The sequence below is a fragment of the Hydra viridissima genome, unplaced genomic scaffold (assembly GCF_058129835.1).
Source record: "Hydra viridissima isolate aposymbiotic clone 2 unplaced genomic scaffold, HvirCarnegie_v1 scaffold_11, whole genome shotgun sequence".
Taxonomy (NCBI): domain Eukaryota; kingdom Metazoa; phylum Cnidaria; class Hydrozoa; order Anthoathecata; family Hydridae; genus Hydra; species Hydra viridissima.
Window position 1 is genome coordinate 15,289,781 of NW_028324310.1, and position 27,596 is coordinate 15,317,376.

General features: G+C 28.8%; 5 protein-coding genes across 7 annotated transcripts; 1 reads left to right on the forward strand and 4 right to left on the reverse strand.

The window, feature by feature from the left end:
* Positions 1 to 132: 132 nt before the first annotated feature.
* Positions 133 to 12,221, reverse strand: LOC145190969 (uncharacterized). Its single transcript, XM_090066936.1, has 5 exons — positions 12,030 to 12,221; positions 11,546 to 11,647; positions 7,139 to 7,253; positions 1,851 to 2,693; positions 133 to 1,461 (listed from the first exon to the last, which is right to left on the reverse strand). The coding sequence occupies exons 3-5, from the start codon at positions 7,251 to 7,253 to the stop codon at positions 908 to 910; spliced, it is 1,512 nt and encodes a 503-aa protein (XP_089923062.1). The 5' UTR covers positions 11,546 to 11,647; positions 12,030 to 12,221; the 3' UTR covers positions 133 to 907.
* A 1,512-nt stretch (positions 12,222 to 13,733) lies between these two features.
* LOC149882391 (uncharacterized) lies at positions 13,734 to 16,833 on the reverse strand. Its single transcript, XM_090066785.1, has 3 exons — positions 16,669 to 16,833; positions 14,337 to 16,137; positions 13,734 to 14,212 (listed from the first exon to the last, which is right to left on the reverse strand). Exons 2-3 carry the CDS (start codon positions 16,119 to 16,121, stop codon positions 14,093 to 14,095), a joined length of 1,905 nt encoding a protein of 634 aa, XP_089922911.1. The 5' UTR covers positions 16,122 to 16,137; positions 16,669 to 16,833; the 3' UTR covers positions 13,734 to 14,092.
* Positions 16,834 to 16,966: 133 nt separating this feature from the next.
* Positions 16,967 to 22,424, reverse strand: LOC149882392 (coiled-coil domain-containing protein 77-like). Of its 3 annotated transcripts, XM_090066710.1 has the most exons (7): positions 22,222 to 22,424; positions 21,818 to 22,043; positions 20,594 to 20,707; positions 19,445 to 19,845; positions 19,153 to 19,293; positions 18,603 to 18,824; positions 16,967 to 17,359 (listed from the first exon to the last, which is right to left on the reverse strand). In XM_090066710.1, the coding sequence occupies exons 1-7, from the start codon at positions 22,399 to 22,401 to the stop codon at positions 17,213 to 17,215; spliced, it is 1,431 nt and encodes a 476-aa protein (XP_089922836.1). In that variant the 5' UTR covers positions 22,402 to 22,424; the 3' UTR covers positions 16,967 to 17,212. The 3 variants fall into 3 exon arrangements, with proteins under 3 accessions (XP_089922836.1, XP_089922839.1, XP_089922838.1); XM_090066712.1 differs by lacking the exon at positions 16,967 to 17,359 and having other exon boundaries at positions 19,086 to 19,293; XM_090066713.1 differs by lacking the exons at positions 20,594 to 20,707; positions 21,818 to 22,043; positions 22,222 to 22,424 and adding an exon at positions 20,268 to 20,578.
* A 24-nt stretch (positions 22,425 to 22,448) lies between these two features.
* Positions 22,449 to 24,342, forward strand: LOC145190970 (dol-P-Glc:Glc(2)Man(9)GlcNAc(2)-PP-Dol alpha-1,2-glucosyltransferase-like). The gene is made up of 2 exons (XM_090066709.1): positions 22,449 to 22,958; positions 23,120 to 24,342. Exons 1-2 carry the CDS (start codon positions 22,449 to 22,451, stop codon positions 24,155 to 24,157), a joined length of 1,548 nt encoding a protein of 515 aa, XP_089922835.1. The 3' UTR covers positions 24,158 to 24,342.
* A 447-nt stretch (positions 24,343 to 24,789) lies between these two features.
* Positions 24,790 to 26,407, reverse strand: LOC145191326 (uncharacterized). Its single transcript, XM_080068394.2, has 2 exons — positions 26,264 to 26,407; positions 24,790 to 26,173 (listed from the first exon to the last, which is right to left on the reverse strand). Exon 2 carries the CDS (start codon positions 26,159 to 26,161, stop codon positions 25,172 to 25,174), a length of 990 nt encoding a protein of 329 aa, XP_079924520.2. The 5' UTR covers positions 26,162 to 26,173; positions 26,264 to 26,407; the 3' UTR covers positions 24,790 to 25,171.
* Between the last annotated feature and the right edge of the window lie 1,189 nt (positions 26,408 to 27,596).

Sequence of the window (27,596 nt, forward strand, 5' to 3'; positions counted from 1 at the left end):
ACTTTCCCACTCTCTATAAATGTTTTTCAAACACATCATCATATTTAAGGAGGTGATAAAGTAGTTTTGACTCTATGATGTCACATCCTTTTTTTGAAAAGAAACACAAAGGGACAAAATAAAACGATGCAGTCAAATACGACGTTCATATTTAGTACGAAAAATACACTAAAATCTTGTTAGAAATAAATAGAGCACAATATAAATATGTGCAAAAAGTTATAAATAAATTATATTACACTAGTTAAAATACCGGAAAGAAATATAAACTAAAGAAAAAAAACGTTATTTACCACGGGTGAAAAAAATACACGGCTTTCAAATTTCAAAGCCAAACAAATATTTCCAAAAACACTGGCTACAGTAAAAAATCTACTGAAATTATTAAAACGTGAATATGAAATGACCAATCATAAAACGTGAATATGAAATGACCAATCATAAAACGTGAATATGAAATGACCAATCATAAAAAGTCCCTTCGAGTTGACTCGCTAAAAAAAAAAATTAATTAAAAAACGTCAAGCATTTCAAACCCGTATCTATTTTAATATATTTTTCTTTTTATTTCATTTGCAGATTTCAATAAAAAAGTTTAATCATTTTTTATGAAATTTTTTGAAACATTTCGCAAGTTTCAAGTCGCGGATTTTGAGGGAAAAAAAAAATTGACGAGGTTATATTTGAAAAACAGGTCTATTAGCATTGAAAAGAGCTAACGCAATATCTCAGAAGGGAATTGTTATAAGATCTAATTTTTATGAACGCGGCAAAATACTTGGAAAGCTGTTGTATGGTCTTGCTTATCCAATTTTATTTCTGCTTACTTCACTCATCATTACTGCGCACAAAAGATGACGCAAACTGAAAAGCGCAAAGTTTACTGCTGCAGCCTGATTGAATCTTTTCACCGTCGGCACTTTGATGTATTATGAGTGCTCATGTGTTTGGAGTATAAATGTTTTACCCGAAATACTTTGCAACACTCAGAACAAGTAAACTTAGGCGAATTTTCGCCTGAATGTACTTTCATGTGACTATTTAAATGGTCTTTCCTAACAAACCCTTTGTGACATACGTTGCATTTATGCTTCTTGTCGCCTAAGTGAATTAACATGTGCTTTTTAAGGTTGTGCCAAACTGTAAAAGTCTTCGTGCATTCGCTACACGGAAACAATTGAGAATCTTTGTGAGATTGGGTATAATGTCGGCTTAAATCTTTCGAATTCGAGAAATCGATATCGCACATTTTGCACCTCCAACGAGTCGGAGTCGACGCAGCGCTTTCTAGACTGTGCACTTTTTCATAGTGCTGACGCAATGTAGCTGCTTCATCAAAAATAATGTCGCATTTTAAACAATGCCATTTCTGTGAATCACCAGTGCATTCTTTTTCATGTACCTGCAATGTGAGCTCGTCACGAAACGATGATTTACATGATAAGCATTGCAAAGTTGAATCTAAAATTGAAAAGAATCTCATATAAACTTTAATAGCACAAGCAAAAGAAATTATTTGCTTTAAATTAGCATGTCCTCATGATGATTTGAAGTCCGTCTTCCTGCCTAAATATTTTTTTAAAGTATTTTTAGTATGGCTCGCAATTTGTAACTTGAAAAAAAAAAAAAAAAAAAAAAAAACGACTTTTAAGAATGTTAAAATATTTTAAAAACCTTTCAAACACTATATTTTCTTAAGGTTTAGAAAGATTTTTTCGTGAGAACTTTACTTGGTACATCTTTTAAAATCTTAAATCTTTAAAATTTTTTAAAAATTACCTTAATGTTTCTTATAAACTTTTAACATAACTAGAGAATTATCATAATTTACTATTAAATTAATAAAAAACCTTCATTGCTTTTATTTGATGCTACATTTTCTTCTTCTGTAGATTTTCCATTGCCTTTAACAGCCATTGGACTTGAATCAACAGGATTTTCATTCTCAGAAATAGGACTTTCGTCTTTCACCCACAAATCAAAACCATCGTCAAGTATTGTCACAGGGATATCGTTCTTTTCAGCAAAATGATTCTCATTTTCTGAGATTGCGTCATTTTTATTAGGAGTGAAGACTTGTAAGTTGTCATTACAACTGACCCCATCATCTTTGTGCGTTTTTGAATGCCTCTCGTACATATCCATGGTTCTGAAGCCTTTCCCACAAATTTTGCAACCATATTTACGGTTATAATGAGTTTGTAAATGGCTCCTGAGATGATCCTTACGCAAAAATGCTTTTTCGCAAAATGAACATTTGTGTCTCTTTTCACCAACATGAATTAAGACATGCTTGCGCATGTTATATTTATCGTTAAATTTTTTGGAGCAGTACCGACAAACAAACTGCTGATTATTGTCGTGAATTGTAACTTGATGATCAGAAAGAAGTTCAAGCGTCTTAAAGAGTAAATCACACACATCGCACTGATAAGGATATTCTGAGCACGGTTCTGGATGTTGATGCTTGTTTGCCTTTTTAGGTAATTTTTTTTCTATGTCAAGTTTGTCAACTTCAGTTAATTCTGATGGCTTAAAATGTTCTTCTTCAGAAGGAAATTTTCCTGATAAATTATCTCCAGGGTATCCGTTTACGTATTCATTATCACTTGTCTGGTCTAGATTGACATTTTTCTCATCAGCCTGGTCAGAATAAAGAACATCATTGCTCATTTGGGTATCTGACTCTTCGTCTAAAAAGAAACAGAGATGATTGAGCTATGTAAATTGTTTTTTTTAAAAATAAATAAATCTTTAAAAAATTTATATAACTTTCTTAAAGATTTATTTAAATTTCTTTTCAGAAGCGAACAAAAAAGGATATAAAAATCTACAAATTGATTGAATCCAAATTTACAATATGACTGAATCTTATGCAACAGTTTATTACAAAGTTACAAAAAAAAAGAAAAAAAAAAAGGTTAGATGAAAAAGCACTCAACAACATTGAGAGTCGAAAAAAAATTGCTGCTATGGCTCTCAAAGAAAAAAGCCAATGAAAAAAAAAAAAAGGAAAAGTTCTCTTTTAGCAAACCATTAAAACATCATCATAGGTTAAGTTAAAATAACAAGAGACCTGGATACTAGACAAGATGTAGAAAGTGTAACATTCTGGGAATCACAATAACATTTTGAGGAAACACAACAACATTTTCTAACTTTTGAAACAACAATTATGAATTCCGCAACAGAAAATTCCATAGATTTAAAATGTCTATTCCTTTTAATGTTACAGTGTGTACCTTTGGAATTAAGCAGTGAGTACCTAATAATGTACTTTTTTGCTTCACCTCAAGTGTTTTTAACAAGATAATTTTTTTCTTTTTTTTGAGATAAGTTGGACATAACCAGCCTTGATATTAAATCAAATTAAATTTCCAATTGTTTTGCATTAAATAATATTCATCCCTAATAAGGGACATATGTCCCTCATTCCAAAAGAAAAGTAAAATATGAGAACAAAAGTAAAATAATTATGTTGTTTGATATTCACTTGTTCTCCAGTTTTATATAATAAATTTTATTTTACAATTCAAAAAATTAAGGGAATAAAGAAACTTCAAGTTTATCCAGAACTAAATGATTTTACACTTAAATGGATTTAAATTAGAAATAGAGAACACACTTAATTTGGAAAACGCAAGACAACTTTAACTCAAATCACAAAGAAAGTCCTATCATGCTATCAAGTATCCAAACTAATCAGATTAACAGTTTAAAGGGTCCATAACGTATGCCCGTCTTTTTTTTTTAAATCATTTACCAACTTTTTCCTAAAGAATAACTTCTCTAAATTTTAGGTGATTGTTAAGAGAAAATGGAAAAAGAAATTTGGATCATTAAACAACCTCTAAAAAGTCAATTAGCTTGATACTTTTAAATAATCAGGAAAAATATTTTGGCTTAAAAAAAAAAAAGTCAATAAAAATTTCAAAAACTCATTGAAAAACATATGAGTTATATGCTGAAATGATTAAAAAATATTTGTCCACATGTTGAATAGGAACATGCTCTAAGACCTTGCAACACATCCCCAGAAATTTTCTTTTTGATTATCATCAAAAAACTTTTTTTATTGGGGGCCTGGGGAGAAATCACATATTTTAGGGGAGTGCCCAGGAAATTTGTTCTTCAAGATAGGTAACTAAGAAGCATGGGGCATACTCAAATTTCAAGTATGTTGATACTGGTGTCAAATGAGGATAACTTGCAAAAAGTTAGGGGCTAAACCAACCCCACCCTGATCCCTAACTGCCCCCTTCCTAGAACTATGTCTCTTTTAAAGTATTTTTAAAGTAGAAAAAGTATTTTTTTCCTTCATCCATAAAAATTTTATTTTTGTTCTGTTATAAATTAGATCAAAATTCATCAACAGTTTTCAAATTTCATCAAAAAATCTCTTTTCATTTAAGATTTATAACCATGCAAAGCTTAAAATTACCTACAATTACTCCCCGAAATAACTTTAAATAGTCTTAATTTTTAAACAAAAAATTTTTTTCTTGATGTTGAATCTGGTGCTGAATTTTGATCTAGTTTAATATAAAACAAACAAAAAATTGAAAAGGGTTTTTAGAAACCATACCCTTGGGGGGGATTCAGGGGATCATTTCGAACACCACAAAATCATGCCCATGCCCTTGTATTTAGATTTTCAGAAATCTTTTTGATAGATCTAGCAATTTTTCTTTTAAAGTATTTTAAAATGTTTGTTTAACATTGAAATTTACAGGGGGATATGTAATTTTCATTAATTTCCCTTTACATTTTTATTGAAATAAAAACAAAGCAAAGCAACCTTTAATTATTAACAATTAGTAAAAGCTAGCAGTTGCTAATTGTTAACAGTTACATAATAACTACTCACGCGCGTTGACATACAAACTAAAAGCAGGTTTGTGGCCATTATATTGACATTTGATTGGTATGACCGATATATCATGCCAATATTATCAATCCATATCAGAAGTTTTTATTTGAAGCATTTATTTAAAATACCTAAACATGCAAAAACACATGTTGATTTTGTTAAAAATTTTTGCATTTGCTGCTTCAGGAAAGGCAAGGATTTATTTCATTATTTTAATTAATGCTGAAACAACTTATTTAAATCTAAAGAAAAATGAATACTCAAACCTTATCAGAACTATATTCTGGAAAGATTATTCAGCAGATAACCCTGACTTTTCTACCATGCTTTGCTAAAAATGTAGAAAAAAACCTTGTTGGGACTGAATTTTACTTCACTATGCGGCCATGTTATGAAGGTAATTATAACTATATTGATGTTAATTTATATTAGTTAAAAATTAGTTACGTTATTTTGGTTATTATAATTGCCATACATATGCTATGAAACTTAGACCTGAATACCAGAGTTATCAGAGGGAGAAAATGTAAATGTTTTATTTGTGAAAATGGGCGCAGATCAAAAATGGAAAAAATATTGGCCCCTATGGTTGAATGTGTGTTGGAAAAACTTGTTTATCAAGGCGCTGAAGCTTTTTAAAATAAACCTGCAGAAAGACTAATTTGTCAAGATTGCTATGCCCAAGTAGGACAAGGAATTCCGCATCCCTGTACAAAATTAGAAAGACAAAAGAATTTGACTGCCATTGTAAAATCAACATCCCCAACAACACAAGGAAAAGTTCTGTCCAGTTCTATCAAAGATTTCAGCACAAATGACTCAGGAAACACCTTAGCTTTGAAAACTTTTGGTTCGAAGCAACTCACTGTCTCTTTTGGAAAGACTGAGGTTGAGAAACCTTTTTTTTAGATAAATTGAACAAACTTCAGTTAAAACTACATGCCATGGTAAGTTTTTGCTGCTTAAAAATACTTTTAAAATAATTTTGCTATGAGTTTAAAGCAAATTTTTGGAATAACTTCATTATGATTTCTAAGTAATTGCAACATGATTGAGATTTCACAATTTCTGAGAAGTGAAGTAGGACGGAAAAGTGTGGAATCTGGTTTCAATATTAAACTGATTGAGAACAATCAAATGATTGGAAAATTATTCAATGGTGATAAACTCCCACTGCTATTAGAATTAAATGAAAGCAAAGAGGTAAGTAAACTATCACCAAAAAAAATATTTTTTGATAACTAGATTGCAATTTGTATCATTCAACTTGATTTGTTATGGATGTATAGTAGGTAGAAAAAGATACTCCTATTGTGTATTGCAATGACATTAAAGAGCTTGTAGCGATGGTACTTCATCACAGAAGTCAAGAAACAAATGATGTTGATATCAAATTTGGTGAAGATGGAGGGAAGGGATTCCTTAAAGTTGCACCATCAATCACCCTAAAACCAGAGTTAAAAAATAATAAAATTCCAGATAAACTGAGCAAGTGTGATGGATATGCGTGCAAAGATTTTAAAGATTCAAATGTCCACAAAACTATTATATTGGCCATTTTGTCTTCATTGAACGAAAAATACCATAATTTGCTTTTGCTTAATTTTCAATAAGTTGAACATTTCATCCAAAGATTTTGCTTCAAATGGTTGGAAAACAAACTTTAATTTAATCTAACCATAAGACCAGAAATTATTTTTATGGTAATAAGTGATTGTAGCAAACTCTACTGGACCCCTTAAAGCCCTCCCCTAGGGTATTTCATTTTTTGATGAAATTTGAAATCTGTAGATGAATTTTAATCTAATTTAATCTAGATTAAACAAGACAGTTCTAGGGAGGGGGCAGTTAGGGTTTGGGGAGGGGTTGGTTTAGCTCCAACTACCCTAACTTTTTGTAAGTTATCCTCAATCGACACCAGTATCAACATACTAGAAATTTGAATATGCCCCATGCCTCTTAGTTACCTATCTTGAACAATAAATTTCCTGGGCACTCCCCTAAAATATGTGATAGGGGATATGTTACAAGGTCTTAGAGCATGTTCCTATGACTGACTTAAAAATAACGTGACTTAAAAATAACGTGACTTAAAAAACAGACTTAAAAATAACGTGACCATTTCTCATGGCTATGACTCAACTTTTTCCTTTACAATCACTTGATATGATAAATGATCAATTAAGAACAAAAAAAATTAGAAAAATTTTTTTAAACTAACATTCTAACTAAACTTGTAACACAAACACTTGAGACACAAATGCTTACCTCCAATATCTTCAAGAACATTAGTTTGGGGCTGTAGCTTAAAACTGCCATCATCCAGCAAAACACGTAATATCTTGCGTGGTAACTTTGACTTTCTTCGCGCAGCCCCCACCATCTGGAAATAATATTTATTACAGCTGTTTATAAGTTTTATCAACAAAGAAAATTAAGGGCAGTATAAATCAAAGTCTATCTAGAAATCAAAACATAGAAGTGTGGATTTCTAAATGGTGGGTGTTTGCTATGATGAATGTTGCCAATATATAAAATAAGTGCTAGTAGTTTTTTTATGAGTTCTAGCAAAGTTTTAAAAAAAATCTAAACTCATTGGGTAATTTTATAAACAGTATCCAATGGAGTATTTTACTAATCACAGGAAAGGATGTAAATGAATCAAGCAAAAAACTTAAAAGTTTTGTTTTTTTGGTGGTTTTACATTTTTAGGAGTCTTAATAAAATAATAATAATAAAAAGATTAAGTGATATGCATATAATAACATTAAAGCATATACTATATAATAATTATAAAATATTTAACGTTTTAAAATTTTTTGATTTTTTAACCATTATTATTCTTAACCATTATTAGCCTAGAGGTTTGCAAAATAAATGTTTTAAAAACAACATGTTTACAAATATGCATTCATATACATCTTATCATCTTCCAAATCTAATTTCACATTTGCAACAACAACAAATTATAATAAATTATCTGCATTAAAAACAAAATCTGCATTTATCACTCATGGAACAAATCACTGCATGCTTAAAAATACCATTTTCAATTTTGAAACATTTAACATGAAAAAACCAACACCAACAGTAAAAACAAAATAGTCAAATCTAAGTACAGAAACACACACAACAATTAATCCACTGCCTGAAGTGAGTTTCAATGAGAATCACCCTTTTAGGAATTTCAGTTTTTTTAAACATTAGTTCCAAAAGTTGGCAGCCAAATTTTGTGGACTTAATAGCAGAGGTTGTTTTTTAAAACAGTGTGACATGCGTAACAATTCAAAGAACCTATACTTTTCACAACCAAAATGTTTTTAACTAGAAAAATCAATGAGGTATGAAACGGAATCAATGAGGTACGAAACGAAATCTAAAAATTAAATGAAAAAAAAGTAGAAAAAGTATTTTTTTCCTACATCCGTTCAACTTTTAGTTGGTTCTAAAAGATGACAAAAAAGCTTAATTTTTCTTCAAAGTGACTGGCTCTGCTAAAAAGATACTGTTGGAAACTTGGCTAAGAAATGGAAAAAAAAGCGTCCAAACTTGCCATAGAAGCAGCAACTATGCTGGTTTGCCATCTGAACTCCAAACAAGTGATCTTCCGACCTACAGGTAAGCTATTTAATATGAATAATAATTCTTTTAACATTTTTGATTAATTCTACATTGGGTTGTCTCATTTAACATTTTTGGAATGGTTAACTCTACAAGGATTGTCTCAAATGCTGTCAGTAAGTGCTGTGAATCTTTAGCTTCTTTTGATACATTACCAACTCTTCTTGTGAATATTATCTGCTGAAGCAAAGAGCGAGAGAAGCATAAAAAATCTGCCTGTGGTTAGAAAGAATATCTCATACACTTTTTTGTACAGCATATCAACTTTAAATCTAGAATCAAGTAGTTTTTTTGATTTCTTTTGAGTTTCTTAAAAAGTTACAAGTAGTAAGATTGGTTCTTTTTTCAAAATATAATTAAAATTTGGATTTTTAAATATAATTTGGCTAAATTACTTCAAGAATCAAAGATTTTTAAAAACTTTTTAAAACTAAAATTAAAAATATATTAGGTAAGCAAATTTGACAGTGAGTATTTGAAAAATATAAAAATGACTTCCACTTTTTTATATGGAGAAAATGATATCCTCCTTTAACTAAAATTATACAAACAAAAAAAAGGTCAAATTTTTAAAAAACATACTGTTTAAAGAAAAATACTAATTTGTGTATAAGATACCATATCTAATTGCCAAAGATGGTTTCTATTTAAAAAGATGAAAATCAAATAAAGAAATTATTTCTTTTACGTAACTTTTACCTGTTTTCCTTAACATCAGTAAATATTTTTAAAAACAGGAACAATTAAATAAAAAAACTATATAGGAAAGGTCTGAGATTACTGAAACCATTTCTTACTTTTTAAACTCTTTTCATCTTTTAAACTCTTTTCGCCAATTCCTTTGTAAGCCTATTTATTTGTAAATCATTTTTAAGAGTAAAATGATTTTTTTAAAAACAATTTTTAAAAAAAAATTCTTTTTACCCTTAAAAATTGCTGTTAAGATAAAGTTTTTTGTTTTTTTTAAAGTTTGAGCAGAAAATTTAATTTCTGAGAAGTTAATTCCAGGCCCAATATATTTTATTAGATGACTGACCCTTACTCTAAGAATCGAAGAACCATCTGTGGAGGTAATGGCAATCACTAAGGACAATGTTTAAGTTTACTGTTCAATGCGGTTTGAAATCAGGGGCTCTAATTATAGCAAATACACTCCTCAACTCCTGCACAAAACAATTTAACAGTTAAGGACTTAAGACAAGAGAGTTCAGAGAATTGATTTAAATACATGAGAGATATTAATACTGCTCTTTTCAGTAAGAGACATGAGATGATGCCTCAAGCAGATTCTTAAAACTTGAACAATAAAAATAATTTTATATTTAAAAATGCTAAGGTTATGAAATATTTCAAAATTGTTAAAAAAAAAAACATTAAAATGCAAACCAATTTCTCAAAATAAAGCAAATAAAAATTGAAGTAAAATTTTAAAAGCATGGTTTAAAAACTACAATAATCAAATGCCAGAGTGACTCTCAATAATTCTGAAAATATTTTCCTTATGGCAGTGGCTTATTGAATATATTTTAAATTTTATACATTAGATTTAAAAATATTGTGTATAACTTTTATATAAAATCAACAATAATGAGTTTAAGTAAATTAAAATTATTCTTGTTTGAACTTTTTTCAAGCTTATTTTGTTTCAACTTTTGTTTCAAAAATTAAATTAAGATTTGTAAACATTACTGAATTAACTTATTTATTATTTGTTGTAAAAACATATGTGTATATTTATTATATATATATATATATATATATATATATATATATATATATATATATATATATATATATATATATATACACACAAACAAATATTATATAAATATAAAAACTCTCTCTATAGTATACACGAATTGGTGCTGAAAGAGCAAACGCCTAATATTAATGAATTTGAGTTTCATATTCTCTACATTACTACATTACTACATTTCTGTAAATAAAGTATTTTGTATAGAGCACAAAAAATCAATTTTCATTTCCTGAACTTATTGAAATACAGATTTATCAAAAGATTTTTCCTTATTTTATATTTATATTGGAAGAAATTGAAGAAAAGCCAATTTTCTCTTAAGTCCTACTATAACTCTATTTTATTGCTAAAAAGATCTAATAGTACAGTGACCTTTTTGTGCTCACTTTAACGTTTTACTGCTGTGCAATTCAATTGTGAAAAGCAAAAGAAATATTTAAACAGATGTAGCTGCAAATAGCTGTAGACTGTGAATATTGGTCTTTTTAGCATCAAGCCAAAGATATATTAATTGACTGTATATGCATTATTGGATTATATAAATTTTACTTGACTATATATTACTTTAAATTTTGAAATGCAAACATAAATAAAGGATAGATTTAATTATCTGAAGTTGATTTTTATTGAATCAAATGAATGGAAATCTTTATATATATATATATATATATATATATATATATATATATATATATATATATATGTATATATATATATATATATATATATATATATATATATATATATATATATACATATACATATATATACATACATATAAATATATATATACGCACATATATATGTATACATATATACATATATAATGCATACATACATATAATTATACACACACACACATATATATATATATATATATACACATATACACACAGATATATATATGTATGCATACATACATACATACATACATACATACATACATACATACATACATACATACATACATATATACATACATAAATACATACATACATACATACATACATACATACATACATACATACATACATACATACATATATACATACATAAATACATACATACATACATACATACATACATACATACATACATACATACATACATACATACATACATACATACATACATACATACACACATACATACATATTTATATACCGTTATAAAGTTATATATATATATATATATATATATATATATATATATATATATATATATAGCAATTAGCTACTATAACAATAATTTTTATACTAAATAGACCTAGAGTTCTAGAAATTAAAGATATCACTTACTTCTTGCCTGGACTGAACGTTTCAAGGCTAGCAATAGCTTCTATTGACTACCCTCCTGCCTTTAGTCTTTCAAATTATTTTCTTTCTCGTCATTTCAATTTTCTGAAAATAATTATACATTCGAAAAGATCAAACAATAGCTTTTCAAAGCCAAAACGTTACCTAACAACAAGCTTTTTTTTTGGTATGCGATTTGTATCAATGAAAATTGGCAGGTGTTCTCAAACGATCACTTCTGCATTAAAGTGAACTTCCCGTAAATATTTATTACCCATTTTTTATTTAGACTTATTATTCTTTAAACAATAAAAAATATTTAGATGGATAGGAGTTACACAACTTGAAATGATTTTACAGGAATTGTTTTTTTACATTCAGACTTTAAAGAAACACTGAAGCGTCTTAATAAAGCATAGTTGATTTTTAAGTATTCGTCCTTAAGTATACCATTAATAAATTTTTAAAATACAGATGATTTCTATACCTTTGTATATAAATATATCACTTTAAAAATGTCTTTTATTTGCACCTAAAAAATATTATATTCTTAAAAATGGCAGTACTCCTAAGTATATTTATCCAGTTGTATCTGTCAGTTAAAAACATCATTGCACTTCAAAAATCTTTTATGTTGATTTACGCGACCGAAATTATTTCTGGGAATCTATTTCCGAAATGAAAACGAAAAATTGCGTTTGTTAACTTTCTTTGAATGTTCGATTATTTTAAGTGATTACCCGTCCACTGTACTTAATATTTTAACAGAAACTCCTAATCAAGGTTTTTTGCCGTTTTTTTTATTTTTTTAATCTAATATGAATACCCACTTTAAAGCACCAGAAATTCAGGTATAAGAGGGAAAAAAATGTAAAAAAGTTAACTTAAATTGGTTTCCACACGTCACGAACCGGATTGTAACTGATCCGAAAAACAATATTTTTAGCCCATCATTAATTTTTCGAAAGCTGACTGAAAGTCCTACTCTAGAATTCTTTTGAAAATAAAATCATTACATTTTTCAACAGAAACGTTGAGCATACAGTCAATTAAACCTCTCATTGGTGTAGCTTCGCTTTGATGCTTCGCATTAGTGTCAGTTTTGATTATTGCTGTTGATCCAATATAACAGAAACGTTGAGTTTTTATTCATTCGGAAATTTTTCCCTGAAAATGTTGCAGTTTTAAGTTTAAATTTTTTATTCAAAATAACTTCTTTTACAACAGAAGCAATGTTAACTTGATATGAGTTGCAATAAAATGTTGTAGAGTCAACGGCTATTCAACGGAGAAGAGACGTGTTGCAGACAATTTCTAATGCGTCTCCACAACTCGTATTCTCTAAATGAGATCTTCAAGTGCACTGGTTAAAAATATGATTTGCAATTTTTTTTACCATAAAAATAAGGCAGAAATTTTTCCGTTGCAGAATTTTGCTTTGCTTATTTACTACTTGCCAACTTTATTTTTAGATTTGCTTATTCACTACTTTCTTAGATCTGCTAGCCAAACACCTGAATGTGATAGCGTTGGAACATTGATTCTATCTTCGGCTGGTACATAAAGCTACTGCTTTGTTAGTTACCAACTTAGCTTTACGCGATGTAGAAAAATCCATTGCTACTTTTTGTTTGGTAGAGTAATTTTCTTTGATCTATCGTCCTCATTAATATGAATGTTATGCTATAAAACAACATTTGGTCTTGATAATGAATCTTGACAACATTTGGTCTTGATAATGAAAGTATTTGGCTTTCGCCTTGAGGACTTTGAAGCAACTTTGTTCGTTGAAAAGTCGATTTTAACTTAGGATTGATTTTATACATCGTGAAGTTTATCTGCTTGTCACTCTCGCCTTTTGTTTTGATTATTTCAAATAGGTTCTCAACTTTTAATGAAATTTTAAGGGTATGAATTAAAAACAATATGGATTGGTGCGGGATGATTTTTAAACTATAAGAGGCTTTCGTAATCAGAATAAAAGTTCATCGTTTTTGATCGCAGGACATGAAAAAAAGTTTGTTTGTTTTTTTGTCAAGAACTTAATGCGTAACTACTTAAGAATAAAATCTTTTTTTTTTCCTCTTAAAAATGTGGGAGGTGTTGCTATAGCAAAAGAATATTTTGATGAAGCGTCATCAGAGGCATAAAAACCGGTAACCGGTTAAATTAAGTAAAAAAATAAAAGTTCTTAAACCATCTCAAAAATGATTTTCTTTAATATAAGCTTAAAATTCATGTGAAAATTTTACATTTAATTATTGATATTAGTAATATTTATGTATTTAAAAGACGAAATATATAATATTTTAACTTTACAAATTTCCTTTATCAAAAAACACTATTTATATTAGGTAAAAATATCTGCGCAGCTAAAAGACCTTTTTTTAAAAGACCCATTTTACATGGCCTAAATATCAAGGATATTTAGGCCATGTAAAAATCTTTTGAATATCAAATGGATGTCCGCTTTTTTTTTTTTTTTTTTTTTTCTTTCTTTTCTTTGTCTATTTTTTTTTTTTTTTTTTTTTTTTTTAGTGTTCATCTTTTTTATATTCTTATATTCGCCAGCTTTTTTTCAAAATCGGCTTTCATTTTTTCGAGCGCTTTTCGTTTTTCTATCACGAGCTTTTCGTTCTCGCTGGGTTCGTACGTTTCGATTTCTTTGGTCTATAGTAAAAATTTAAAAAATATTTCAAATATATTTATAACATTTATCAAAATATTGTAATGAAGAAAAGTATGCAGATTTCAAAACTCACTATATTGATAATTTTAAGTAAATAATGAAAACCTTATTGTGTTGAAGTACACCGGAAATAATATTTGATTTATCGTAGTTTGGTTTTTCAAGGAAACGAGAATCAAAGCCACCATTCAACCGCGTGTCACCATCGCTGTCATAACCGCTGGAGTTGGAAAATATATGGCTGCTGGCAGAGTTTGTTTTGCTGGATTGTAGACCGTTTCTTTCGTACAAACCTGCTTGAGATTGATACGAGGATGGTTCTAAATAAATTGAAGAGCTTGGGTAGTTGTAAAGTAAGGTTGTAGTAGGGTTGCTGCCGTTTTGTAGACTTTCAAAGTATCTTTTGGCATTTGGAGAATCTTTGTATAATGACCCGTCAGATGATTTCAAAGCTTTATTTTTCCCATAGAGAGATGTCGCTTGCATAGTTCGTGGATAAAGCGGAGGATTAACGCTGTAAGGATTAGCTTCTTTATTCAAATGAACTGAATCAAGGTAATTGTTTACATCTAAATAAAGATTTCGATCCTCTGGTCCATCAATTAGATAACTGCCATTAGTTAAAGATGGGGTTTTTATTTTACGGATCTTTTTGTGGACTTGTTTTTTTTTGTAATCAGATTGTTTCATCGCAAGATTAGCGTAAGAGCTACCACCATTTAATAGAATTGGGCTCTTGGGTTTCGAGGTCCCATTGATTGGGAACTTCTTTTTTATTTTGCTTTTATTTGTTTTGTTATTATAGAAGTATCCCGGTGGTTTATGGGAAGGATAAGCAGATTTATTGCTTACATCGTCATTGTCCTCAGTAAAACTTCCTGAATTTTCTGATTCTGTTGGCAGGCTATTTGATCCGTGCGATTGACTATCTTTTCCGGTTATATTTGTAATTTCTTCTAAAGGCACACCGTATTTTAACTCATGAGCAGGCTTCGGTGATGAGAGCTGTACTTTTAACTCTACAGGTTCTTGTTTTTGAAATTTAAGGTGAGATTGATATTCTTCGTTTTTCTGTCCCGCAGATTGATCTGAGTTGTAAGCTTCTTGCACAGACTTTGGTAGAGGATTAAAATCGAATGTATCTGGTCTGCTGGTGCTGCTTTCGTATGTTCGGAAAGGAACAGCAGAGGAAAAACGATTTGCAGCTAAAGCTTTAACACGGTTATAATTATGCTCACTGCTTGACTCGTTCTTCAACTGGATTTGCTGCCGTTTATATTCTTCCAAAGCGGAAAACTTTCCTCCGGATGAAGGCTTAAGTTGGCTAGCAACATCATCCATTTTCTTCCTTAGTTCAGCAAGACGGTTATTTATATCAACGTTTGGACCACTGACAGCATTGAAAGTACCGCCTACAGTTGAATTACCTTTGAGGCTATCAAACGTTTTGTTCGAGATATCTCCGGATATACTACCTACTGACATTTCCGTCGTTTCTGTGTTTTTAGTATCAACTTTCTGAACACCAACCGTGTTTTTATAAGCACTAGAATGAGGTGAAATGAAGAATTCCGTGTTGTTTGGTACTGATAAATCAATTCCTTTTGTTTTATCAAACTTCGTGAGATTTATAGGAGGAAGAAATGAACTAATATGTGTCGGATTCGATTCAGAGCTCTCAGATTCTAAAATTTCAGATTTTCCACTCAGTGAACTTTTCCTTACAACTTTTGGTGCAGATATGTCGCTTGAGGAGGTACCAGTTTTGCTCAAATCTGGCATAGAACGCGAGTAGAGGTTGTTAAAGACATGATTGGTTCTGGACAACGAGTTCTTTATTTTTTCGTCTAGTGAATTACTTCCGTATGTTAAACCACTTGTTGATGTCATTTGAGAATTACTTTTCCTATAAAGAAAAATTCATAAGAAAGCATCCTCTTTATAAAATTCTGCCCACCATCAACAACCGTTTCTGATTTTGAAAACTTAGCCGCTTACTAATTAAAGGTTAATAAGATTTGAATAGCAAACACTGAATTGGATTTAAAGAGCGTTTTCGTTACTGAATCAGATTTCTGTGTGAGTTTAAATGAGAAAAAGAATGGTGTTGTAAAATTTATGTTGCTAGAAACAAAAACGCAGTCCTGAGCATCAAGTATTTTTTTCCCACGCAAAAACTTTTAAAAAAATTTGCTTTGTTTATTTTTGAATTTTCGCGAAAAAATGGCGAAAAATGAAGACCGAATAAATCGTTCAATTTTCTTCGTTTACTGAGCGATGTTATTCAATTTTCGTCTCGTGGAAAAAACTACTAGATCCATAAAACAATCCAACATTTCAGCGATAATTTCAACGATAACCAAGATTGGCAAAATTAAAACGCGACGACGAATAATGTGTAATATGGATAACAATCGCAGAAAAGAAAACTACTTACAATGTATCTTAACATTCTTTAAAATTAAATCATTTCGCTTTCCCCATTTTTAAGTGCAACTGTTTTCCCCATGGATACAGATTATCACTTTGGATTTAGCTAATCGCTATGGTAACAGGTTGCCAAAGAGAGTATAACAAACAGTAGTTTTAATTTCATCTAAATTATTTATTTTTTGCACAAAAAAAAAATTAATATTTAAAAAATACTTAATTTTTGCAATCGAAATAAATTCAGTAATATTTCTGCTTTTTAAAAATTTTCCCAGAAATTAATAAAAAAAACAACAACTACTCTTCAAATATTTATCTTTTTTATTCGGGATGAAAAACTTAATACAAGTCTGCTATTTGCAAATAAATAAATTTATAAATTTTTATAAATATTAAAAATTAAAATAACATTTACAACAGGAGCATTTGATTCGAATTTTATAAGCCAAAGCCATAAAAAATTCCATCAGTACTCTCCGACATGTGATTCCGACATGTGATTTCAATTCGATCAAATATTCGACTTTCCGACATTTGTTTAGGATGGCTTACTAAAGGTTTTTAAGTTCTTTTTCCAAACCATACACATGGGACTTTAGGTTGTGCAATTCACCTGCTATTTTTTTGGCTCGATGAGCAGTGGTGTGTACATTTTTTAAAATTTCCAAGTCAAAGTGGTCGCCAACGTTTACAGTGACCTTAACAAAGTTAAAAAAGATTAAATCTTAACATTGTTTCATTTGAAGCATATTAAAAGTGAGGTTAACACCATCGCATGTTTATATACTTTGTTATCAAAAAGACAAGACATTGTTCATTGACAAGACACCATTTGTTATCAAAAAGACAAGACATTGTTCATCAGCAGGATGACAGAAGAGAAGGGATCTAAATCAAGATGCATCATGGGAAGAACTTAAGCAACTCTATTCATTTTTAGTGGTACAAAGAGTGTCACTGCTCAAAAAAAAATATATAATGGAGCATGATGGCTGAGAAGAGTTTGATTAGAATTAGACACAAAAACATGGTCAAGTTTGCAATAAAAAGTTTTGCAGTTAAAGTTCCATATGAACATTCAAGAATGGAAAACCAGTCTACCACTGGTCTAATTAGCCTTAACTAAAATGCCGCTAGAATCTTATGAAGTTCTCTATTTCTCTCAGTAAAAGAATCATTGAAATTTGCTGATTTAAAATTTTCTATAAACAATTTGTGATGAGTTTTTCAAACTTCGTTTTGAGTTTTTTTTTAAACAAATATTTTCATCTATAGAGTTTGTTTTTTTTTAAATTCTTTAACTCGCATGTATTAAGACAAATGTAGATAACTTACACATACTAAGTTGGGAACCTGTTTCTGTTAACAAATAATTGCAATACAAAATGTAAAGAATAAATAAAGAATATATAAATAAACATATATAAAAATATGTAAAAACAAAAATCAATAAATAAGGTAAATGAATAAAAATAAAAACAAATAAAAATAATTAAATAAAAACAAATAAAAACAAATAATTAAAGATAAATTAATAAACAAATAAAAAATATATATAAAAGATATAAAAAATTTAAAAAAAATTAAAAAAATACAAATACAGCTCTACTATTCGTCTTCCATTATTTTTTTTTAACAAAAAAAAATTTGGCTAAAAAAAGTTTTTGAAAATTTTAGATTTAAGTTTAAACCCATCACCAAATAAAAACCTGTTTTTTTTTTTTTTGGTTCAATGAGGTATCTGGATATAGGTATATGGCATTAGGTATCTGGATAGCAAAAAATAGCAGTCTGAGATGGAATGGATATCTGCAGAAACATGGATGGGAATGGTTATGGAGAAGACCTGTCTAAATGAAACTGATTTAACATGGCGTCTAACATTAAAAAATGACATTAAATAAAAAATCACAAAAACTTCAAACTAAAAATTAATGAAACCTTGAATAATTGTTTTTCCACATCTTTTAACCTTTGCCTCATCATTTTTATATCATTTTTAAAACCTTCCACCTCCAGTCCCCTTCGTTTTTCTAAAGCTTCATATCTTTGGTTCATGAGTTGCAATCGCTGTGTTAGTTTTTCAATTTTTATTTTAAATGAGTCCTTTCCATTATCATGTTCTTCTTTTATGCGAGCCAACTCATCCTCTAAACCAATCACCTGCAAAGACAAACCTTTTAACACTCTTTTTTTGTTTTGTTTTTTTATGTAAATTTAAATTAATCAACTCACACTTTATTCAAATAACTTTTTTAAAAGTTTTGCAGCGAGGTTAGGAAGAAACATTTGATAGCAAAGCCAAAGAGAAAAATAATTGTACAAAGGAAATTTTGATTGCACTGAAAATCAGCTCTAATTGTTCAATTGCATCAAATACAAAAAAAACTATTTTAAACTTTAAGATCAAAGAAATATACTCACACAATCATACTAGCATTAAATATTCAGAATAACATTAACAAACAAAGGTGGGACATCCTGAAACTACCTGCTCACGATACATTTCTGCCATGCTCTGAGTTTGCTCAAGACTGTTGCGCAATTGATTAATAATCATTGTGTTAGTCAACTGAATATTTTCTGTCTTGGATGGCTGCATTTGGGTATCAGCATTTCTGCAGCTTAATGCCTAATGAAAAAAAAAAAAAAAATCATTAAAAAGACAAAAACAAAACTTTTAAATCTATTAAATTTGAATACTTTGAATATTGAACATTTATGCAAAAAAAAAAAAAATAATAAAGTAAAAAACCGTAAAATTTATTGTAATCATATCTAACCTTAGAGTTATATTTTTTTTTATTTCCACAAATTTGTTCTTTTAGATACTCCATTTCCTGTATAATTTTATCTCGCTCATTCATCCATTTCCTCTCTTTTAATCTGATTTCATATTTCACTTCTAAATAATCTTTAGTACTCTCATACAGCAATGTTTGAGTTTTTTGTAAATTGTTTGTGAGGCGATTTATTTTTTCAGTGTCTTGCATTTGCTGTGCTTCTCGTTCATCATTTTGCACTCTACGATCTTCTAGCATTGAGTCAATTTGTTCTCTTGAAAGTTTTGTCTGTTCTTCAAGCTGTGCTTGCAAGGACTCGATTTGCAATAGAAAGTGCTGTCGCTCATCATTATTCTCCACAGGTGATGATTTGTTTGTTTGCTTTTTTGATGAAGATGAAGCTGAATATGATAACACTTAAATACTTTAAACCACATTCAGAAAATGAATATCAATAACAATAATAATATAACAATAACAATACAATAATACAACAATATTAATACAAAAATATATTAAAATTATATTTCAAAATACTATTATTGTTATTATCATTATTATTACTATTACTATTATTATTATTATTATTATTATTATTATTATTATTATTATTATTATTATTATTATTATTATTATTATTATTGTTATTATTATTATTATTATTATTATTATTATTATTATTATTATTATTATTATTATTATTATTATTATTATTATTATTATTATTATTATTATTAATATTTTTAAATGAGTAAAAAATTGCGTATTAAATGTAAAAGCATATTTCACATTGTTTGTTTCTGTTGATAATTTAAAGGGATACCCTATCTTAGCTCTATACTTTAGATCTTTTTTAAACATAATTTATCCTTGATATTAAATCCAACAGACAGCAATAGAGCATCTGTCACAGGGCTACCATTTGTAGCTCAACACTTAAATGCTGTTGATATTTGTTTTATAGTAATTTTTTGCTGCCATTTTGAGGCCATTATCATTTACTAAAAAAAAGAAGGGTCAAAAAATTGATGATAAAAGTTTAAGCAGTTTATTTATAATCTACTTGAATACATTTATAATCAAATAAATTATCATCAGTTTGGTATTTTAAAGTTAAACTGTTTGCCGAATCTTTACAGCAATTTTTACCTTTATGATGACCACCAGGACCACGATCATGAAATGCAACTTGTTCACGGTGCCCACAAACTGGAGAATGGGCTTCTTCTTTTCTTCTTCTTTGGACAATATTTGAAGGTTGATCTGAAATAATTAGATATTTATAACATTTTTTATAAGTTTTTTACGTATTTGTTGTATTGTTTAGTTTAAGAAAAGTTTTTTTGTATTCAAATGTACATTTATTATCATATTTTTGATACATTTTCTTAATAATGTGTACACATCTAGATATTATTATGAGCAAGTAAACCATAAGACTGGTGTAAGAGAGGAAACTATAGAAAATTAGAAAACATTTTTTTAAAACAAGTATTGATTCAAGAAATAAAAAAAGAGAACATCTTCAGAAAATAAGACCTCCAAAAATAAACAAAATCACCAACAAAAAAAATCATTGATAAAAACAAAAAAATAAAAGAAAAACTAGATTTCAATATGCACATGGTGACTGTGGTGATGTTATTGGTACTTTGGCTAAAGATACTAATTTAATAGGCAAATCTCTTTTTTTGGCTAATAGGATTTGTTGATTTGGTTGAATTTTAAATGTCTTAGACCTCTAGATGATCTATGAACGATGATCTAATCATTGATGAATAAGAGCTTTTTCTGCCTGCAGTGCAACTGTTGCCATAGTGTAAAAAATATTGGGAAAAGATTAATACCATGAAATGTTTGCCAAACTTTTCCTATGAAACACAATGTAGAATGTTGATGGAAAAGATTTACCTTTAATGAAAGAAAAAGAAAGTCTTTTTTTTACTAAAAGGATGGTCAAAATAAATATTAAAATTATTTTATCATTATAATAATAATAATAATAATAATAATAATAATAATAATAATAATAATAATAATAATAATAATAATAATAATAATAATAATAATAATAATAATTATTATTATTATTATCATTATTATCATTATTATTATCATTATTATTATTGTTATCATTATCATATAATACATTATTATCATGTATTATTGTAGTAGTAGTAGTAGTAGTAGTAGTAGTAGTAGTAGTAGTAGTAGTAGTAGTAGTAGTAGCAGCAGTAGTAATTGTAGTAGCAATATTGCTTGTAAAGTCAAAAAGTATAGCACATATCTAAGAAAAGATATTTTATGTAAAATATAAAATTAATTTGATATCATAAGAACAAAAAAGAATATTAAACAAATAAACAAAAAGACCTTTTAAAAAATAAGTTATTTCATTGTCAGTTAATTGTGTTAATGATAAAAGATGCTGAATTTTTTTTCGATCATCTAACTCTTGTATTTTTAAACGATCATTTTCAGCATAAAGACGCAAAACATGTTCTCTTTCTTGAAATAAAAAAACTTGCATGTCACTAAGTGCTTTTTGCAGCTCTTTTACTTCATTTTCTCTTTGCTGAAGTTCCCACTGAATTTTAAGCTAAAAGTTATTGAGAAATTTAATACTAATTAGCATATAATTCTGATGTAAACTAAATAAAGTAATATTTTTGAAAAACGTTTCTAATTCTTAAATGTTTTAGGCATGGTTTTATGAACAGAGCCAGTTATATCATAATTAATGTTATAAAACAAATTATTTAGCTATAAAAACCTACCTGTTCATCAAAAGTTGTTTTGTACCGTTCTAGTTTGCAAAGGAACAGATCATGCTCGTTATCATATTCCGCAATTTTTTTTCTATAATAATCTAGCAACTCTTTTGATGGCTTTAATTTGGAAAGCCTCTCTGATACACTAGGGACAGGAGATTCAGAAGAACCATCTGAACAATCCATGTCTAATTCGTATTTGGTTTCTAATTTTTCTTGACCAAAATTTGTTTATGATTGCGCTATTTAAACGGTACCGACATGTTTTGAGTTCTGAACGAAAAGTAGAAAACAAATTGAAAATGGAAGTAGACTTAATAAAACGTGGCTTTATTTCTTTGACGTTTTGTGTACTTACAGCATTGATTTTCACTGAAGTAAATAAAAATGAACCAAATCCATACATGGACGAAATTTTCCATATACCACAAGCTCGTAATTTTTGTAATGGTAACTATACACACTGGGACAGTAAAATTACTACGTTACCTGGATTGTACATGATAAGTCAGATCATATTATCGGCATTGTCTTTTTTTTCAAGTAAGTCTTTGGTGGAGCTCTGTAGTGTCCAGTGGCTGAGGTTCACCAATCTTTTATTAACTTTGAGCTGCTTCTTTGTTTTGCGAGAAATAATTATATTTTTAAATTTATCCAAAGACAACACAACCATTCATTGTACTTGTAAGGATATAAAAATAACTGAAAGCGATATTAAAAAAGATGGAGATAAGAATTTTCAGGTATGATGATATAAAAATTAGTTTTAACTCTGTTACAGATAACTTTTTTTTTTTATACAAACCAATGCTTAATTTTTTTTATTTTATATAATATAGTTTTAAATTAAAAAGTTAACTAACTCATTTAAATCACTTCATTGTGAATAAATCTAATTTTTTAGATTGGAAAGACCTGGCTTTCTGAAGGTTGTTTTGGTTGGAAAGCAGATATAATGGCATTAACTTATTTAAATTTTCCTTTATTCTATTTTTTTTCGTTCTTTTATTATACTGATGTAGGCTCTACATGTTTTGTATTATTAAGCTACTTGTTATCTCTAAAAAACTGCTATTTTCTTTCTGCATCCAGCAGCATTATAGCAATTCTTTACCGTCAAACAAATGTTGTTTGGGTTTTTTTTGTTTCTGCAAGTAGTTGTCTTAGATATTTGAATGAGCAGAAGTTGACAGACTGTAAAGAAACCAGGTTGTTAAAAGTATTACACCAAGCCATATTAGGTTGCATTAAGGATTTTAGGAAAATTTTTTTAATTTTATTTCCATACCTTTTTGTGTTTATTGGGTTTGTTGTATTTGTTTATGTAAATAATGGAATAGTTGTTGGTGATCGAAACAACCATGAAGCTTGTTTAAATTTCCCGCAGATACTCTATTTTAGTGGTTTTGTTATGTTTTTCTCTTGTCATTTGATGATCAGATACAAATCATTACTTTCTTTGACAAAGAACCTAAACTGGCTTTTTTGTATTGGGATTTTAATTGGAATGTTTTTTTGTGTGAACAATTTCACAGTTGTACACAAATACCTACTAGCTGATAATCGGCATTACACATTCTATATTTGGAGAAAGATCATTAACAGATCTTGGTACTCACGTTATATCTTGATACCTGGCTATTTTGTTTCTTGGATGATCATGTATAATGAATTAAGTAAATCGAATCAAAAACTATGGATTATACTTTTTCTATTGAGTATCTTTGTTGTTTTAGTCCCTCAAAAGTTGCTTGAGTTTCGATATTTTATTGTACCTTATATTCTGTTTAAATTGCATATTTCTGTTCCAAGTTTTATAGAACTTGTTTTAGAATGCTTTATGTATACTGTCATAAATATTTTTACTCTTTATTTATTCTTGTATAAACCATTCAGTTGGGTTGATGATAGAGTAGAGTCTTTGCAGCATTTTATGTGGTGAGAAGTTTTTTAAAATCTAACGGAGCAATAACCAGATTTATTTGGTAAAAATCATGAATATTTATGTGATGAAAATATTTATATAGTTTTCTCCCACCAAAGTTTTTTTTTATTTTATGAAAATGATTTTTAAAGTTTTTGTATTGAAATAAAAATTATTCACAAAATAAAATAACAGAATAAAAAGGATTTCAAAAACTTTTTTATTTGCACCCTTAACTTATAAATAGCTGAGGAAGATCTGGTACCACGATATAGTCAAATGTTTGGGTTCTATCCATTTTACTATGCTATTTGATCAAAATTGTTATGAGGATAAGACTGAAAACAAAAATTAGACTAAAAAAAGTGTTTTTTAGGCTTGTATATTACAACATGGTTTCATGCCAGAAATTTGTACCCAAGTATTTGAAGTTGTTACCCAAAGTTGTTTACACCGTAGCTTAAAAACATCCGAAGCAAGATAAACCTTTACATATCTCAACTTTTTCACTCCTCTCAACTTTTCACTTAAATTACATTTTTGAAATTTCAAAAAATTTTCTTCATATTGATTGTCAGATGAGTTGTTTTAAGAGACGTCATTTGACATGAATTTAGAGCTAGGAATTATAAGTCTAAATATTTCAAGCGTTTTGTTTTTATTTTTTTATTTAATCTATTAAATTATTTTATCCTTCAAATATTACAGAATAGTAAAAACTTTTTTCATATAATTTTTTTATAATTTTTTTATAATTTTTTTTCATATAATTTTTCATTTCTTATGTTAAAAATTTTAATGTATTCTTTAATGTATCCTTTAAAAAATGTCCAAGAAAATGTTGACAATATGTTTATGAAATGGTATTTCCTTTTTACATACGATCACCCTGATCATTAACATCGCCATAACGATAAGTGTTTTCTTTTTTCATAAATAAAGCAAATTTATCTTTTCAAACAAAAAACCTCGAGTTTAAAAAGTATTAGACTCGTACGGTGCTTAAAATAAAATTTAATTCTTAAGTAGTTTTTAGTAACGAAATTCGGATTTATCTCCGTAAATCTTTCTATTTAAGTAATCTCGACGCAATCTAGCGTAGGAGCTTCCACTTTTCTGTGAATCTTCTTCAGCTTCTTGCCTTTGATATTCGTCGTTCTGGAGATCACTTACACTTTCAACAACTGAACCTTGCAATTTTTCGTCTCCGTTTCTTTTGCGCTCTTCATTAGCCTCATTACTCTTTTGTTGAGGGTAAGTCTGACTCAAACTATCATTAAGCCAATACTTGTTAAAGTAAGGTGGGTAGATAGCCTGGTAAGAGGATGGACGAAGCACTCTTGATGGGAGGTCATAAACAGGTCTTAATGATCGGTAAGAAAAATTTCCCAACAAAGCCTCATCTTCGGTTCTGATTCTGTTGCTGTAGTATGCTGCCAGAGCTGGAGGTATAGTATGGAGGCGGTATGAATCCAGAGATCCTCCTCTTAAAGACCCCAAATCATCGTAAGCATACTTCATATTTTGCAAATGTTGATGGTATAGATAGTTATGAAAATGTTCATTGTTGACAATGTGTTGCTGTCTTTTGTACTCTTCGGTAGCAGAGAAGCGTTGTTTTGAGCGCGGGGTAATAACCTCAACTTCGTTCATTTTTAAGTTGAGCTTTGCTAAGCGATCTTCTAAGTTTTTGCCACTTTCTCTAGGGTTGATTGATTCAACAAACTTGACTGGAGCAGAGTTCGATAATCTTGGACTGATGTATTTGGAACGGGAATGTAGTTGCAGCCCTCTTGGAGTTTTTACTATTTTGACGTTGAGATCTTCGTCAATGTAATGCTTTGGGTTTCGAAAATCATCACTGATAAGCTTCAGCTTTGGCTGTTGCTGTGTATTTACAGCCGCTGTAGTGTCGAGTGATGTAAAAGGGCTATTGATAACGTTTGCTGTTTTGCCCATAGAGTTTTTTATCTTATTATCTAGATGACTAGTGTTATATAAGAGGTTCACTTCAGGCTTCATTTTAATACCGGTCTAAAAAAATTGCGAGTTATAGTTAACAAACAAATCTATGTAATAATTTCATTGAACTCAATAAACATCTAAAGAAAAGAAAAACGTTACCTTCTTATTGCTCCTTGATTTAATTCTGTCTCAAGTTCAAACCCACCTAAAGAAATTTTTTTTTTGATTGTTGAAGTTATGGAGAAAAAAATGAATTTTATTTTGCTAAGGAGCTCCTAGCAACGTTTGTTTTATTTAATTTATAAACGAGCAGTATTTTTATAAATCGCTAAATCCTTTCCATGGATTCTATGGATTTCTAATGGATTCACATCAGACTTCACTAAATAATGCATTCACATGCGACGTTTCTAAAATTTCCATCACTCATTGAATGAGTAGTTTCATTATTTAATGAGATACTGCTCAATACTCATAAATCTAACAGCTATAAATATCTTACAACTTCTTATGTTACAAGATGACCTTTGAAGCACTTATTGCGTCATTTTTGTTATGGATACTTGAAAAGCTTAAGCAAACTAAGGAAAAAGTTAAATGTCCTGATATGCATATATATATATATATATATATATATATATATATATATATATATATATATATATATATATATATATTTAATCAACTTTTTTAAGGTATCAATAAGTAATTTATAGAAAAAAGTTCAAAAAATGGTAATTGAATTGTTAAAAAAAGGAATTCTCCATTTTATCTCCATGTAGTTCATAAGTTTTTTTTTTGTTTTATTTTGTCATCGATCGACAAGTTTCACATGGAACAAATTTTGCTGAAGTCGTAGTTTTGGCTAATTATATTTTTACCGAAATAAAAAAATACTGCGAAAACTTTTCAACAAATGCAGCTGAAACAAATGTATTTTTGGGGAATGAAACTGCATGCATCAATTTTTTGTATCACCAACAGGTCTCTCACAATATGACCTGGATTTTGTTTAAAATTGTCTTTGATTGTATTTAAATAAGACCTCGATTGTAGGTTATAAAAAAAAAGATTAGCTTATACTTATGTTTAGCTACAAATTTTATTTATTTCAACACATCATATATTACTTCAATACATGTCTTTTTTGAGTATTTACGTTCTCTCTTCTTTTTAAAGTTTCTGACGAAGTATTTTCTCCGTTAGGTCTGTTAGGGTAGACAATTACTTTTCTATTTTTTGAGTTATATATAGTCACATCAGTGCTACAAAAAAAAACCCTCGTCAGAATAGCGTTTTTGGTTTTCTGCATTTTATGGGTACTGCAAATCTAAACGCTGTCTTTTGTTATTTGCCCTATTTAAGATCTTCAATACAAATATAGCATTTTTGTTTTATTTGTATGCTTAGTATACTAAAGTGCATAGATGATAGATTAAAAAAGGAATTGTTCACGTTTATATACATTCATATGTGGATGTACATACGTTGT